The following is a 16499-nucleotide window of genomic DNA, read 5'->3' on the forward strand; positions in this document are numbered from 1 at the left end:
TGGAGTCTGCCCGTTCTCCCCATGTCTGCGTGGGTTTTCTCCAGATGCTCCGGTTTCCTCCCATCGTCCAAAGATATGCCAGTTAGGTGCATTGGCTATGCTAAATTGCCCCTTAGTGTCCTGGGATGAGTAGGTTCGAGGGATTAGCAGGTTACATATGTGGGGTTATGGGAAGACGGCTTAGGTGGGATTGTTGTTGGTGCAGACTCGATGGGCCGAATAATCTCCTTCAGCACTGTAGGGATTCTATGAAATACTTTGGGAGAATTGCTATTTCAATGGGCATTTTCACATGCTATAAAATGATTTTTCAAAACAAATTAATACTTTAATGATTAATAAATAAAAAGTATTTCATAAAACAACCACCCAGTGTGGGGTTCAGGATTCTAACTCAGGGTTTCTGAGCTCCAGGAACCACTAACTGAACCAGCCGGGAATTGTCTCCACAAAACTTTCCCAACTCCCTCCCGGGAAAAAGCTGCAAACCCGGGAGCTGCAGCTTTTTACTGGGGGTGTTGGGGCCTCCAGCGGGTGTTTGTGAATCCTCCCCGCCCACCTCCCAGGGTTTCCTTCCTTCCCAGAGATCAGAGTCCTCATTGATTTGAGGCCAAAGTGTAACCTCTTATTTATTGTCCCCCTCCCCCATCCTCTGATGTGAACCATCCTCCAGTGGCTGAGCCAGGATGGGGCCGTTAACCTGGGCCTGTTCCCGGGAGGGAGGGAGAAGCCCCGCAGCTGCAAACCAGGGAGCTGACAATGATTCTGAAGGGTTTGCGGATCCACAAAGTGTTTCCAAATCCTCCCAGCCACCGCCTAACGCTGACTCCGCTTCTCCGGGACAAACAAGCGCCAAGGACAGCAATGACACTGCGCATGCTCCACATCACAATGCCCGGGCACTGATTGACGGCAACTCCGGACCAATAGAAAGAGGGGGCGGGGCTGGAGGACCGAGCCGGAGCGGCTGGTCCTCCAACCAATCGGAGTGAATGAGGGGCGGGACCTGAAGCATGCGCAGTGCGGGTAATGGCGACGGACGGTTTAGAAAATTGAACATCATCAACTATCTCCCTCTGTTAAGACCCGAGAATGAAGCCCAGCAGGACCCGAGAATGAAGCCCAGCAGGACCCGAGAATGAAGCCCAGCAGGACCCGAGAATGAAGCCCAGCAGGACCCGAGAATGAAGCCCAGCAGGACCCGAGGACCCATCAGCCCACAGCTCCAACAGTTTGCTGAGGACCACTTCCCTGGGAATTGTGCTTTTTCAGAGTTCATCCCACACTTCTGTTTTCTGATTTCCAGCTGTTTCTGAGTTTTAACTGTATCCTCTATTGTGAACATCGAGGCAAAATACTTGTTCAATTCATCTCCCAGCTCCTTATTTTTCATCATCAATTCCTGGACTCACTTTCTATTAGACAGTTAAGAAATGAGGTCGAGCAAGTGACTGAAGTGGCAGTCAGGGAGCACTATTGGGAGCACCAATAGTTTCAAAATAGTTCTGGAAAAAGATAGGACAGGTCCACAGGTCAAGGCCCTAAACTGGAGCAGGGCCACTTTTGTGGGCATTCGGCAGGATCTAGCAGATGTCGATTAGGTGAGTTTGTTTGAAGGGAAAGGAATGACTGGCAAATGGGAGGTTTTAAAAGTGTGATATCAAGAGTCCAGGGGCAGTATATTCCTGTTAAGATGAAGGGAAAGAATGGTAAATTTAGGGTTCTCTGGCAGACAAGGGACATTGAGGCTCTGGTCAGGTAAAAGAAGGAAGCATACATTGGGTTTAGGCAATCGGGGACAATTGAATCACTCTGACTATAAAAAAGTGTAAGAAAATACTGAAGAGGGAAATCAGGAGGACAAAAAAGGTTATAATATGGATCTGGCAGGTAAGATTAAAGAAAATTCCAAGAGGTTCTATCGCTATATTAAGAGTAAAAGGGTGGCTAGAGAGAGAATAGATCCCCTTAAAAATCAGTATGGCCATCTGTGTGTGGAGCCACAGGAGATGGGTGAGATTTTTAATGAATACTTCTCCTCTGTGTTTACTGCGGAGAGCACCATGGGTGCGAAAGAAATAAGGGAAACAAGTGGTGATGTCTTGGGCATACGCATGTTACTTGGGAGGAGGTATCTGCAGCCTTATAAAAGCAAATTACTGCGGATGCTGGAATCTGAAACCAAGAGAGAAAATGCTGGAAAATCTCAGCCGGTCTGGTAGCATCTGTAAGGAGAGAAAAGAGCTGATGTTTCTTGTCTCGATGACCCTTTGTCAAAGCTCTGAAACATCAGTTCTTTTCTCTCCATACAGATGCTGCCAGACCTGCTGAGAATGGGGAGAGAGTGTGTGGGATGGAGATTTACAGCTTTTGGGGAATGAGAGAGGAAAGAATGTTCCGTAGAAATTGTCTGTTCTGAATTTCTATCCTGTACTGACACTGCTGACTTTTGGAAACTTATTTTCCAGGATATTGAAAGAGGAATCACAGGCTGAAATCTCAAACGTCACGTCGAGATCTGACAGAGTGATATTCCTTGGGACCTCAATATCATTGGACTTTGAATCCAGAAGGAGAAATGATTGTCCAGTCTGTCGATTTGAAAAGATTTGAAATGTCAGTGTGAGTGAAAAAGAAGGGATTCACTCGAATGAAAGTGTTCCAATGCACTGACTAAAGAGCTTTAACCAGTTACACAGCCTGAATAAATATCACACCATTCACAGCGGGTGGAGACTGTAATCTTGTTCTGTGTGTGGACGAAGTTTCAACTAATTGTCCACCCAAGAGAGAGGCAAGGACACCTGCACCATGGAGAAACCATGGAAATGTGTGGACTGTGGGAAAAGATACAGAGCCCCATCTCTGCTGGCAGCTCATCGGCGCAGCCACACTGGGGAGAGGCCATTCACCTGCTCTCAGTGTGAGAAGGGATTCACTTCTTTATCCAGCCTGCAGACACACGAGCGAGTTCACACTGGGGAGAGGCCATTCACCTGCTCTCAATGTGGGAAGGGATTCACACAGTCATCCCACCTGCAGACACACCAGCGAGTTCACACTGGGGAGAGATCATTCACCTGCTCTCAGTATGGGAAGGGATTCACTCAGTTATCCAGCCTGCAGACACGCCAGCGAGTTCACACTGGGGAGAGGCCATTCACCTGCTCTCAGTGTGGGAAGGGATTCACTTGTTCATCTAACCTGCGGACACACCAGCGAGTTCACACTGGGGAGAAACCATTCACCTGCTCTCAGTGTGGGAAGGGATTCACTCAGTTATCCGCCCTGCGGAGACACCAGCAAGTTCACACTGGGGAGAGACCATTCACCTGCTCTCAGTGTGAGAAGGGATTCACTCAGTTATCCAGCCTGCAGAGACACCAGCGAGTTCACACTGGGGAGAGGCCGTTCACCTGCTCTCAGTGTGGGAAGGGATTCATTCAGTTATCCAGCCTGCAGACACACCAGCGAGTTCACACTGGGGAGAGACCATTCACCTGCTCTCAGTGTGAGAAGGGTTTCAGAGTTTCATCCCAGCTGCTGAGACACCAACAAGTTCACGAGTGATTCCAGGGGTTGGATTCTGCTGTTATTGTTTCTGCTCTCAATTACATCCAGGACTGCATTTTGTTCATTCTCACAGTTGGTCAATGGGAAGGGTCAGAGGGTTTCTTTGTGCTGGACTGGCCGGTCTCAGCCTCCAGTGGGCTGATGCTCTTTGAGTCTTTTTGTGAATACCTGGTTTCAAATGTCACAAGGATCACAGAGTGACAGGGTGTTAGGAAGTTTAGAGATATTTAGTCAGAAGAAAACAGAGGTTGGCAGTGCAAAGGTACATTTCTGAATGGAGGGCTGTGACAAGTGACATTCCTCAGGGATCAGTGCTGGGACCTTTGCTGTTTGTGATATATATAAATGATTTGGAGGAAAATGTAACTGGTTTGATTGGTAAGTTTGTGGACGACACAAAGGTTGGTGGAATTGCGGATAGCGATGGGGACCGGCAGAGGATACAGCAGGATATAGATCAGTTGGAGACTTGGGTGGAGAGATGGCAGATGAAGTTTAATCCGGAAAAATGTGAGGTAATGCATTTTGGAAGGTCTAATACAAAGAACAATACAGCCCAGGAACAAGCCCTTCGGCCCTCCAAGCCTGCGCCACTCATGTGCCCAACTAGACCAACTAATACAGATGGGAAATATACAGTAAATGGCAGAACCCTTCGGAGTATTCCTAGGCAGAAGGATCTGGGTGTACAGGTACACAGGTCATTGAAAGTGGCAATGCAGGTGGAGAAGATAATCAAGAAGGCATACGGCATGCTTGCCTTCATTGGCTGGGGCATTGAGTTTAAAAATTGGCAAGTCATGTTGCAGCTTTATAGAATCTTAGTTAGACCGCACTTGGAATCTAGTGTTCAATTCTGGTCACCACACTACCAGAAGGATGTGGAGGCTTTGGAGAGGGTACAGAAAATATTAATCAGGATGTTGCCTGGTGTGGAGGGCATTCGCTATGAGGAGAGGTTGGAGAAACTTAGAACATAGAACATAGAACATTACAGCGCAGAACAGGCCCTTCGGCCCACGATGTTGCACCGACCAGTTAAGAAAAAAAAAAAACTGTGACCCTCCAACCTAAACCAATTTCTTTTCGTCCATGAACCTATCTACGGATCTCTTAAACGCCCCCAAACTAGGCGCATTTACAACTGATGCTGGCAGGGCATTCCAATCCCTCACCACCCTCTGGGTAAAGAACCTACCCCTGACATCGGTTCTATAACTACCCCCCCTCAATTTAAAGCCATGCCCCCTCGTGCTGGATTTCTCCATCAGAGGAAAAAGGCTATCACTATCCACCCTATCTAAACCTCTAATCATCTTATATGTTTCAATAAGATCCCCTCTTAGCCGCCGCCTTTCCAGCGAAAACAATCCCAAATCCCTCAGCCTCTCCTCATAGGATCTCCCCTCCATACCAGGCAACATCCTGGTAAACCTCCTCTGCACCCTCTCCAAAGCCTCCACATCCTTCCTGTAATGTGGGGACCAGAACTGCACACAGTACTCCAAGTGCGGCCGCACCAGAGTTGTGTACAGTTGCAACATAACGCTACGACTCCTAAATTCAATCCCCCTACCAATAAACGCCAAGACACCATATGCCTTCTTAACAACCTTATCTACTTGATTCCCAACTTTCAGGGATCTATGCACACATACACCTAGATCCCTCTGCTCCTCCACACTATTCAAAGTCCTCCCGTTAGCCCTATACTCAACACATCTGTTATTCCTACCAAAGTGAATTACCTCACACTTCTCCGCATTAAACTCCATCCGCCACCTCTCGGCCCAACTTTGCAACCTGTCTAAGTCTTCCTGCAAACTACGACACCCTTCCTCACTGTCTACCACACCACCGACTTTGGTGTCATCAGCAAATTTGCTAATCCACCCAACTATACCCTCATCCAGATCATTAATAAATATTACAAACAGCAGTGGCCCCAAAACAGATCCCTGAGGTACACCACTTGTAACCGCACTCCATGATGAATATTTACTATCAACCACCACCCTCTGTTTCCTATCCGCTAGCCAATTCCTGATCCAATTTCCTAGATCACCCCCAATCCCATACATCTGCATTTTCTGCAGAAGCCTACCATGGTGAACCTTATCAAACGCCTTACTAAAATCCATATATACCACGTCCACTGCCTTGCCCCCATCCACCTCCTTGGTCACTTTCTCAAAAAACTCAATAAGGTTAGTAAGGCACGACCTACCTGCCACAAAACCATGCTGACTATCACCTATCAATTCATTACTCTCCAAATAACTATAAATCCTATCCCTTATAATTTTTTCCAACATCTTGCCGACAACAGAAGTGAGACTCACCGGTCTATAATTCCCGGGGAAGTCTCTGTTCCCCTTCTTAAACAATGGGACAACATTCGCTAACCTCCAATCTTCTGGTACTATACCAGAGGCCAACGACGACCTGAAGATCAGAGCCAGAGGCTCTGCAATCACTTCTCTTGCCTCCCAGAGAATCCTTGGATAAATCCCATCCGGACCAGGGGATTTATCTATTTTCAGACCCTCCAGAATATCCTGCACATCCTCCTTATCAACTGTAATACTGTCTATTCTACTCCCCTGCAACCCAGTGTCCTCCTCAGCTATATTCATGTCCCCTTGCGTGAACACCGAAGAGAAATATTGGTTCAATGCTTCACCAATCTCCTCCGGTTCCACACATAACTTCCCTCTGCCATCTATAACTGGCCCTAAACTTGCCCTAACCAACCTTCTGTTCTTGACATACCTATAGAACGCCTTAGGATTCTCTTTAACCCTATCCGCCAAAGTCTTCTCATGTCCCCTTTTAGCCCTTCTAAGCTCGCTCTTCAACTCCCTCTTAGCCAATCTAAAGCTTTCTAGTGCACTACCCGAGTGCTCACGTCTCATCCGAACATAAGCCTCCTTTTTCTTTTTAACCAACAAAGAAACTTTTTTGGTGCACCACGGTTCCCTAGCCCTACCAATTCCTCCTTGCCTGACAGGGACATACCTATCACAGACTCGCAGTAGCTGCTCCTTGAAAAAACTCCACATGTCGGACGTTCCCAGTCCCTGTAATCTCCTAGTCCAACCTATGTTTCCTAATTCTCTCCTAATAGCCTCATAATTACCCTTCCCCCAGCTAAAACCACTGGCCCGAGGTTCATGCCTATCCCTTTCCATCACTAAGGTGAACGTAACCGAATTGTGGTCACTATCACCAAAATGCACACCAACTTCCAAGTCTAGCACCTGGTCTGGCTCATTTCCCAGCACCAGATCCAATATAGCCTCACCTCTAGTTGGCCTGTCTACATACTGAGTCAAAAAACCTTCCTGCACGCTTTGAACAAAAACTGACCCCTCTAACGAGCTAGAGCTATAACAATTCCAGTCAATATTAGTCAAGTTAAAATCCCCCATAACAATTGCCCTATTACTTTCACTCCTAAGCAGGATTGACTCCACAATCCTTTCCTCAACCTCTCTAGAACTTTTAGGAGGTCTATAAAAGACTCCCAACAGGGTGACCTCTCCTCTCCTATTTCTAATCTCCGCCCATACTACCTCAACAGATAAGTCCTCATCAAACCTCCTCTCTGACACTGATACAATCTCTGACCAATAATGCTACCCCTCCCCCTCTTCTACCTCCTTCCCTACTTCGACTAAAACATTTGAACCCCGGGACCTGCAGCATCCATTCCTGCCCCTGCTCTATCCATGTCTCTGAAATAGCCACAACATCGAAGTCCCAGGTACTGATCCACGCTGCAAGTTCACCCACTTTATTGCGAATACTCCTGGCATTGAAGTATACACATTTCAAACCCTGCTCCACCCCACCTCTGCAATGCCGTGCATTGCAGTCCCCATCCATGCATCCCTCACTTTCAGCCCCACTACTCAGGATCCCTCCCCCCCCCCCGAATCAGTTTAAACCTCCCTGCATGGCCTTAGCAAATTTACCCCCCAGGATATTGGTCCCCTTCTGATTAAGGTGTAGACCATCCTTCTCATAGAGGTCACACCTTCCCCAGTACGAGCCCCAATTGCTTAAGTACCTGAACCCCTCCCTCCTGCACCATCCCCTCAGCCATGAATTCAAACCTTCCCTCTCCCTATTCCTCTCTAAACTATCCCGTGGTACAGGCAAGAGTCCAGAGATAACCACTCTGTCAGTCTTGGCCTTTAGTTTCCACCCCAACTCCATAAATCCCTGCCTAATATCCCCTTCCCCTATCCTCCCTATGTCGTGTGTCCCCACATGTACAATAACTTGTGGTTTATCTCCCTCCCCCCTAAGAGTCCTGAATACCCTGTCAGACACATCCCGGACCCCAGCCCCTGGTAGGCAACACACCAACCCTGAGTCCCTACTAGGGACACATTTGTTCTCACTGGAACGACGGAGGTTAAGGGGCGACCTGATAGAAGTCTACAATATTATGAGGGGCATGGACAGAGTGGATAATCAGAAGCTTTTTCCCAGGGTGGAAGAGTCAATTACGAGGGTCATAGGTTTAAGGTGCGAGGGGCGAGGTTTAAAGGAGATGTACAAGGCACGTTTTTTACACGGAGAGTGGTGGGTGCCTGGAACTCGTTGCCGGGGAAGGTAGTGGAAGCAGATACGATAGTGACTTTTAAGATGTGTCTTGACAAATATATGAATAGCATAGGAATAGAGGGATATGGTCCCCGGAAAGGTAGGGGGTTTTAGTTCAGACAGGCAGCATGGGTGCCACAGGCTTGGAGGGCCAAAGAGCTTGTTTCTGTGCTGTAATTTTCTTTGTTCTTCATTCTGTTTGGAACATCCCAAATGCCCATCCAATTTCCTTTTTAATTGTTTATTGTCTCCACTTCCTCCACCCTCGTAGGCAGCGAGTTTCAGGTCATTACCATTCGCTGCATCAGAATATTCTTCCTCACATCTCCGCCCCCACTCCCACTCCATCCCCCCCCACCCCCCACTCCCCCCTCCCACTCCCCCCCCTTGCATCTCTGACCCAAAACAAGCAATCTTTGTGTCATCCGCAAACTTACTAATCAGACCAGCTACATCTTCTTCCAAATCATTTATATATATCACAAACAGCAGAGATCCCAGTACAGAGCCCTGCGGAACACCACTAGTCACAGAGCTCCAATCAGAAAAAGACCCCTCCACTGCTACCCTCTGTCTTCTATGGCCAAGCCAGTTCTGTACCCATCTAGCTAGTTCCCGTGAGATTTAACCTTTTGCACCAGCCTGCCATGAGGGACCTTGTCAAATGCTTTACTAAAATCCACGTGGACGACATCCACGGCCCTTCCCTCGTCAGTCATTTTTGTCACCTCCTCAAAAAACTCAACCAAATTTGTGAGGCATGACCTCCCTCGCACAAAACAATGTTGTCGATCGCTAATGAGATTATTCAGTTCTAAATGTGTACAGATCCTATCTCTAAGAATCTTCTCCAACAATTTCCCTACCACGTCAAGCTCACTGGCCTATAATTACCAGAGTTATCCTTGCTACCCTTCTTAAATAACGGGACCACATTTGCTATTCTCCAATCCTCTGGGACCTCACCTGTGTCCAATGAAGAAACAAAGATTTCTGTTAGAGGCCCAGCAATTTCATCTCTTGTCTCTCTCAGTAACTGGAAGTCCCTTCCTAACAGCATTGTGGGTGTACGTACACCTCACGCATTGCAACAGTTCAAGAAGGCACCCTTGGGGGGGTTGGGTTGACCATGGCCATGGCAGCTATATACAGCCACATATTCTGTTATAATTGAAGGACTGCAGATTGAATGTGAGGCATTGTGGGACTGGACTATCTTGACCATATTCCTGTGACTGCCCGGAAACACGTGTCTATTTTAGTTTATAATTGAGGATTTCTGGGAATAAGTTAAATGCGGAAATATTAAGCATCGCCTGGAGGAATTTGGAATAACTGAGAATTTTATCCCCAGATAAAGAACAAAGATTTTGCCGGTGTTTGGCTATAACGTGTTTGGGATTTTAAATCAACAAAGATGTTGCCTCTAAAATCAGTCCTTGTCGGTTGGCTTTAAAAAGGTTCAGTTATAATGAAGGATCTTGTATCTTATTTTAATCAAGGAGTTGTGAGCTTGTAGTGCTCTGTCGCTTTAAGAAGCTACAGCTGCGAGAGAGAATGCTGAAGATTCATTGTTTGAAATTTACGAGCTGTGAGAATCTGTGTGTTTTGTTTGTTTTCTGTGGATGTTTGTAGATATGTTTTATCATTGTTTTGGGCTACATTTGTTAAGGTTTATCTTTCTGGGGAATTAACCTCACCTTGAGTCTTTAATTAAAGGCATTTTTGGAAGTTTAAAAACAGAATCACAAGAACACTTCAGTAATTAATTTTGGTTATTGTTGTTGTAAAGCACATGCTAAGTTTCTCTGTTTGTGTGTGGATGATATTTGTGGGATGAATGCTTCAAGCTTTGAGGTTTTCTGTCTGTGATTTAAATCAAACAGATTTTTAAAAAAGGAAGTGTGATCAATAAAACTTTTTTTGTTCAGAAGTTATGAACCTGGAGCCATATTTACTGAGCAGAGACAGGATTCCAGGATATTTTACTAAACATGTGGGAATTTTAATCCGGATACAATTCACCCATGTGAGAATGAGAGTTTTAATTTGTAATGGTTATTTAAAATTTGACACATGTGAAATGATTCTGACCAATCCTGTGTTGGATTGATCTTGGGTTAAACTTCCTGTCAGGTCCAAAGATTTATTCCTGACGCAAGTAACACAAAGAAAAGGAAAATTCTGGAATTGGATACTGAAGAAAAGAGTTTAAAAAGAGAGAGCATTAAATAGAAATGATTCCCAGATCATGTGGTCATTCGATTAAAACAAAGGAAGGGTGCTGACGTCCATTTGAGAACTTTTAATCCACCCCATTTCTAACTAAGGGAGTCTATGTACAAAGAAAACCCAAGAAAGACCCCCCCCGAAGGGGGGGTCTGGAAAGCATCATGATGAGGGCACCTGTCCATGAGATGATCACAAAGCCCCATAATGCCCAGATACTAATTTTATTGAACCTATAATGTATGTAATCTATCACCATTCTGATTGGATTGTGTCCAGCCGGGATGGGCTGAGTAACTGGATAAGAATTGATGATATTCTGTGTTGGGTGGAGTTGCACATGGTCAGCCCCTGTGGCTTCTCCCCGCTGGCGTAACTCAATAAACTGTTTGTCGATTGAATCAGGCACAACACACTGGGTACATTACCACTTCATCCTTGGGAGTGGCCTGATAGGCCGTGGTCCAGACTAAATGTGGCCTTTGGGGGGCCTTTCATGAATCACATGTGTTTGGTCATTGTAAATGTGCATTCAAAATGGTTGGAAGCACAGATCATGAGTAATATTCCAGCTCCTGTGACAACAGAGAAGCTCTGTCAAATTTTCACTTGCCCTGGGATACCAGATTGGCTTGTTTCAGATAACAACACTCTGTTTACAAGTGAGGTGTTTCAGGAATTCCTGTAAAGGAATGGTCTACGTCATGTGCGTACTGCACCGTTTCATCTGGCTACAAATGGTCTTCATGATGTGGAGATGCTGGCGTTGGGACTGGGGTAAACACAGTCAGAAGTTTAACAACAACAGGTTAAAGTCCAATAGGTTTATTTGTTAGCAAATGCATTTGTTAGCTCGTGGCATTTGCTAACAAATGAACCTGTTGGACTTTAACCTGGTGTTGTTAAACTTCTTACTGTACAAATGGTCTCGCAGAAAGAGCTGTTCAAAGTCTGAAGGAGGGATTGAAAAGAATGGCAGGCGATACTTTAGGAACAAGCTCTCAAGATTTTTGTTCCAGTTTCGCATCACACCACAATCCACAACCGGACTCTCCTCTGGAATTTTTTGGTCGAAGGTTGAAGTCTCATCTGGATCTGCTTCATCCAGATCTCAGAGCAAAAGTGAGCAGGAGACAAGAGAAGCAGAAGGAGGGACACGACTGCCACGCCAAAGAGAGGCAGTTCAAACCGGGTGATCAGGTTTACATCAGAAACTTTGGGAGTAACCAAAGGTGGTTACCGGGAATAATTTTAAACCAAAGTGGTCCAGTATCTTGGGTGGTGAGACTGTAAAACAGAAGAGTTGTTCGCAGACACCAAGACCATATTCGCTTGCGGTGTGACCCCGAGTCAGGAACAGTTTCAGAGTCAGCAACCATTACTGAGAACATGGCAGAGGGTCATGCTGCTGTGGATGTTCACCAGGAAATGGTTCCAGCTTTTCCAGTTGACTCTGCTGTGGGAGTGGAAGAGGAATGTTCATGTACAGATTCTCAAACTACCTCTTCATCTCCCATTCCAGAAACACCATTACAAGATTTACCAGTGGTATTGTACAGGTCGCAATGCAACCACAAAGCTCCTGACAGACTTCCGTATTGTTAAAGACATTACTTTGTTGTATTTCTGTCCTGATGGGGGATTGAAATTTAAGGGGAGGAGAAGTGTTACAGAGTGTTCTTCACAACCTCTCTCCCTTCTGAGCACGTGCAGGCTTTGGGCGGGGTTTCAGTCTGCAAGTCCAGGCTGGTTCCAATGCTCCTGTTTCCTTTTGTTTGCCAATGATTTTTAAACTTTGTTATTTATTTATATAAAGAACATCCTGCTTTTAACAATGCATTTGACTACCTTATTTGTGACTGAAGTTCCCACAATTGTAAAGCAGGAGATTAGTTAAATGGACAGCCTGAATTGAGAGACAATTAAAGAATAAATGATTCATTAATACAGATGTTAGGCTGGAAATGTAAATTTGAATACAAAAGTTTATAACGTTTAGAATTATAAAGATATAAAGAATGGTTAAAATGCTGTGAGAATTATAAAATGTTCCCTTCTGAAGCCAACAGAATAGAAAAAACAGATAACAAGACTTGTTAGGATGGCCTGGTGGCACACTGGTTAGCTCTGCTGCCTCAGCGCCAGGGACCTGGGTTTGATTCCCGGCTTGGGTGACTCTGTGGAGTTTGCACGTTGTTCCCGTGTCTGCCTGGTTTTCTTCCGGGAGCTCTGGTTTCCTCCCACAGTCCGAAAGATGTGCTGGTTAGGTGCATTGACCATGCTAAATTCTCCCTCAGTGTACCCGAACAGATGCCAGAGTGCGGTGACTGGGGGATTTTCCCAGGAACTTCATTTATTAGTGTCACAAGTCGGCTTACATTAACACTGCATTGAAGTTACTCTGAAAACCAGCATGTCTTTCGGACTGTGGGAGGAAACCGGAGCACCCGAAGGAAACCCACGCAGACACGGGGAGAATGTGCATACTGTGACCCAAGCCGGGAGTCGAACCCAGGTCCCTGGCGCTGTGAGGCAGCAGTGCAAACCACTGTGCCCTACAGAGAGGTGTTGGGAGCTGTTGATTTTACAAGTTATCCATGTTTTCGGAGCCATCACTTCATGTCCTGGTCTGAAAAGGATAGAGAGAAATCTGTTCATAAGATCTTGGAGCAGAATTAGGCCATTCGGCCCATCGAATCATTCGATCATGGCTGATATGCTCCTCATCCCTAGTTCCTGCTTCTCCCCATAACATTTCATAAGTTCATACATTCAATTGTTAAAGCTGAGCTTTCTCCTTTTACTGTTAATCGATACTTTCCTTTTTTATCTTTCTGACTTGTTACGTTTTTAATAAACTTCCTGAATTCACCATTTAAAGTATTCTTTCTAGCCACATGGTTAAGTCACTGGAACCTGGTGTGATTTACAGTTATGGAGTTATTGTAAACAAGAGAACCCCCATAAATCTTAGTTCAAATAAATCACCATTCTCACAAATGGAATGCTGTCCTTTATTCTGAGAGAAATTGAACATAGAAGTAAAGATGTTCTGCTTCAGTTATACAGGGCGTTGCTGAGACTGCATCTTGAACACTGGGTGCAGTTTTGTCTCCAATTAAACAAAGGATCGTAGGATCCCTGCAGTACAGACAGAGGCCGTTCTGCCCATCGAGTCTGTACCAAACAGCATCCCACCCAGGCCCTATTCCCATAACCCCACACATTTACCCTGCTAATCCCCCTCACACAAGGGTCAATTTAGCATAGCCAATCAACCTAACCCGCACATCTTTGGACTGTGGGAGGAAACCGGAGCACCCGGATGAAACCCACACAGACATGGGGAGAACGTGCAAACTCCACACAGACAGTGACCCAGGCTGGAATTGAACCTGGGTCCCTGGTGTTATGATGCAGCAGTGCTAACCACTGTGCTGCCGTGCTGCCCCATTTTATAAATACCATGGAAGCAGTTCAGAGGAGATTTACTAGATTGATTCCCAATCCAGTAGTGTGAAATGTTAACTCTGTTTCTCTCTCCAGAGATGCTGCCAGACCTGCTGCGTTTTTCCAGTCCTTTCTGTATTTATTTCAGATCTACCTGTCGTGGGGGGAAAAACACTATTTACTATCCAGGATAAAATAAATGTCCTTCATCAGCTTTTGTGGATCATTTCAGTGGCAATGTGCTCTCCCAGGCTCAAAGAGCATTAGCCCACTGGAAGCAAAGTCGTGCGATCGGCCAGTCCAGCAGAAAGAATCTCTCCTACCCTTCCACTTCACCAACTATAAGAATAAACATGGTTCAGTCCTGGATGTGATTAATGGCAGGAATAACAGCAGAATCCAACCTGTCATCACTTGTGAACTTGCTGGTGTGCCCGCAGGCTGGATGACTGAGTGAATCCCTTCCCACACACACAGCAAGTGAATGGTCTCTCCCCGGTGTGAACTCGCTGGTGTATCCGCAGGTGGGATGATGTTCTAAATCTCTTTGAGCAGTGAGAGCAGCTGAACGGTCTCTCCCCAGTGTGAGTGCGCTGGTGAATCATCAGTTCCCGAGAGCTTTTGAAATCACGCCCACAGTCAGAGCATTTAAACGGTCTCTCATTGGTGTGAGTGAGATTGTGGTTCTGCAGGCTGGATGACTGAGTGAATCCCTTCCCACACACAGAGCAGGTGAACGGTCTCTCCCCAGTGTGAACTCGCTGGTGTATCCGCAGGTGGGATGATGCTCTAAATTTCTTTGCGCAGTGAGAGCAGCTGAACGGTCTCTCCCCAGTGTGAATGCGCTGGTGGATAATCAGTTCCCGAGAGCTTTTGAAACCACTCCCACAGTCAGAGCATTTAAAGGGTCTCTCCTGGCTGTGAGTGACTTTGTGTTTTGACAGGTTAGATAACTGCGTAAATCCTTTCCCACACACAGAGCAGATGAATGGCCTCTCCCCGGTGTGACTGCGTCGATGAATTTCCAGTTTACAGGGGGCTCTGTATCTCTTCCCACAGTCCCCACATTTCCACGGTTTCTCCATGGTGCGGGTGTCCTTGTGACTCTCCAGGTTAAACAATCAGTTAAATCTCACACAGAACGTGGGTACAGTCTCTCCCCGCTGTGAATGCTGCGATGTATTTTCAGGCTGTGTAACTGGTTAAAGCTCTTTCCACACTCAGTGCACTGGAACACTCTCACTCGGGTGTATCTGTGCCTTGGTGCTTTTCCAGTCACATTGATATTAAAGGCCTGTTGACGCAGACAGAACAGAGAAACATTTCTCCTTCCAGATTCAAAGGCCGATAATATTCAGGTCCGATGAATTGAGTGAGGGTGTCAGATGCTGATGTGACGTTTGTTTTAATCCTCTGTCTGTCAATCCTCACCTTCTGATATCCTGTAAACGAGTTTGGAAAATTCATCAATGTCAGTGCAGGATAGAAATTCAGAACAGACAATTCTAGTTTCTCTGGAACATTCTTTCCTCTCTCATTCCCGAAAAGCTGTAAATCTCCATTCCACACACTCTCCCTCCATTCTCACTCTGCTGTATCTAATATTCACCCTCCCAATTCTCCTGAAGGTGCTGATTGAGGCTGATTGACAGATCCATGCTCACTGCTTCCTCTCCTGGACACAGGGAGCTGAAAATCTCCCTGCAGGCTGCCAGACAGATATTTGTCTAAATTACTGGGCTAACAATGTGTGGAACATACCGACTGGATTCACTTCCTTTCCCTTCAGTTGCTGCAAGTTCCCAATTTCCCCCAGAATGAGAAAAGAAATGGAAAGGGGAGGAAAAGAAAGTGTTTCACTCACAGATGTTGGCCTCTTTTAAGGCTTTGCATTGGCCAGGAATACGAACCCAGGCCTCCCGCGGGGCAGGCGAGAATTCTACCACTGAACCACCAATACTCAAGGGAGAGAAAACTGCTCAGTTCTTTCAACCAGTGCTTTCACATGCAAAGAAATGTTGATGATTTGCAGCAGCAAATTCAATGCTGCTACACACACACAACACTGTTGGAGACAGGAGGAAGATTGAATCTGTCCACTCCCCCATGCCCCGGGGCTGCGCATGTCCAAGGGAGAGAGGAAGCTGCGCATGTGCGGTGGAGTGCCCACCCCTGAGATGTTGACCAATGGGAACTCTGGAGGACCGGAAGGACTCTGGTCCTCCAGCCAATCAGAGCTCCCCCATATGGGCGGCACGGTAGCACAGTGGTTAGCACTGCTGCTTCACAGCTCCAGGGTCCTGGGTTCGATTCCCGGCTCGGGTCACTGTCTGTGTGGAGTTTGCACATTCTCCTCGTGTCTGCGTGGGTTTCCTCCGGGTGCTCCGGTTTCCTCCCACAGTCCAAAGATGTGCGGGTTAGGTTGATTGGCCAGGTTAAAAATTGCCCCTTAGAGTCCTGAGATGTGTAGGTTTGAGGGATTAGTGGGTAAAATGTGTGGGGGTAGGGCCTGGGTGGGATTGTGGTCGGTGCAGACTCGATGGGCCAAATGGCCTCCTTCTGCACTGTAGGGTTTCTATGATTCTATGATTGTCTGAATGCGGAAGTGGACAATGAGCTTGTTCAGCTGCTCA

General features: G+C 46.3%; 2 protein-coding genes across 4 annotated transcripts in view; both read left to right on the plus strand.

Annotated features, from left to right (window-relative positions):
- Positions 1–16499, plus strand: part of LOC144484092 (uncharacterized) — a 407989-nt gene that overhangs the window by 229734 nt on the left and 161756 nt on the right. The gene's annotated exons all lie outside the window — the stretch shown is intronic.
- LOC144484099 (uncharacterized) lies at positions 1014–4480 on the plus strand. The gene is made up of 2 exons (XM_078202649.1): positions 1014–1601; positions 2469–4480. The coding sequence occupies exon 2, from the start codon at positions 2812–2814 to the stop codon at positions 3568–3570; it is 759 nt and encodes a 252-aa protein (XP_078058775.1). The 5' UTR covers positions 1014–1601; positions 2469–2811; the 3' UTR covers positions 3571–4480.

This window comes from Mustelus asterias, unplaced genomic scaffold (genome assembly GCF_964213995.1).
Source record: "Mustelus asterias unplaced genomic scaffold, sMusAst1.hap1.1 HAP1_SCAFFOLD_92, whole genome shotgun sequence".
Taxonomy (NCBI): Eukaryota; Metazoa; Chordata; class Chondrichthyes; order Carcharhiniformes; family Triakidae; genus Mustelus; species Mustelus asterias.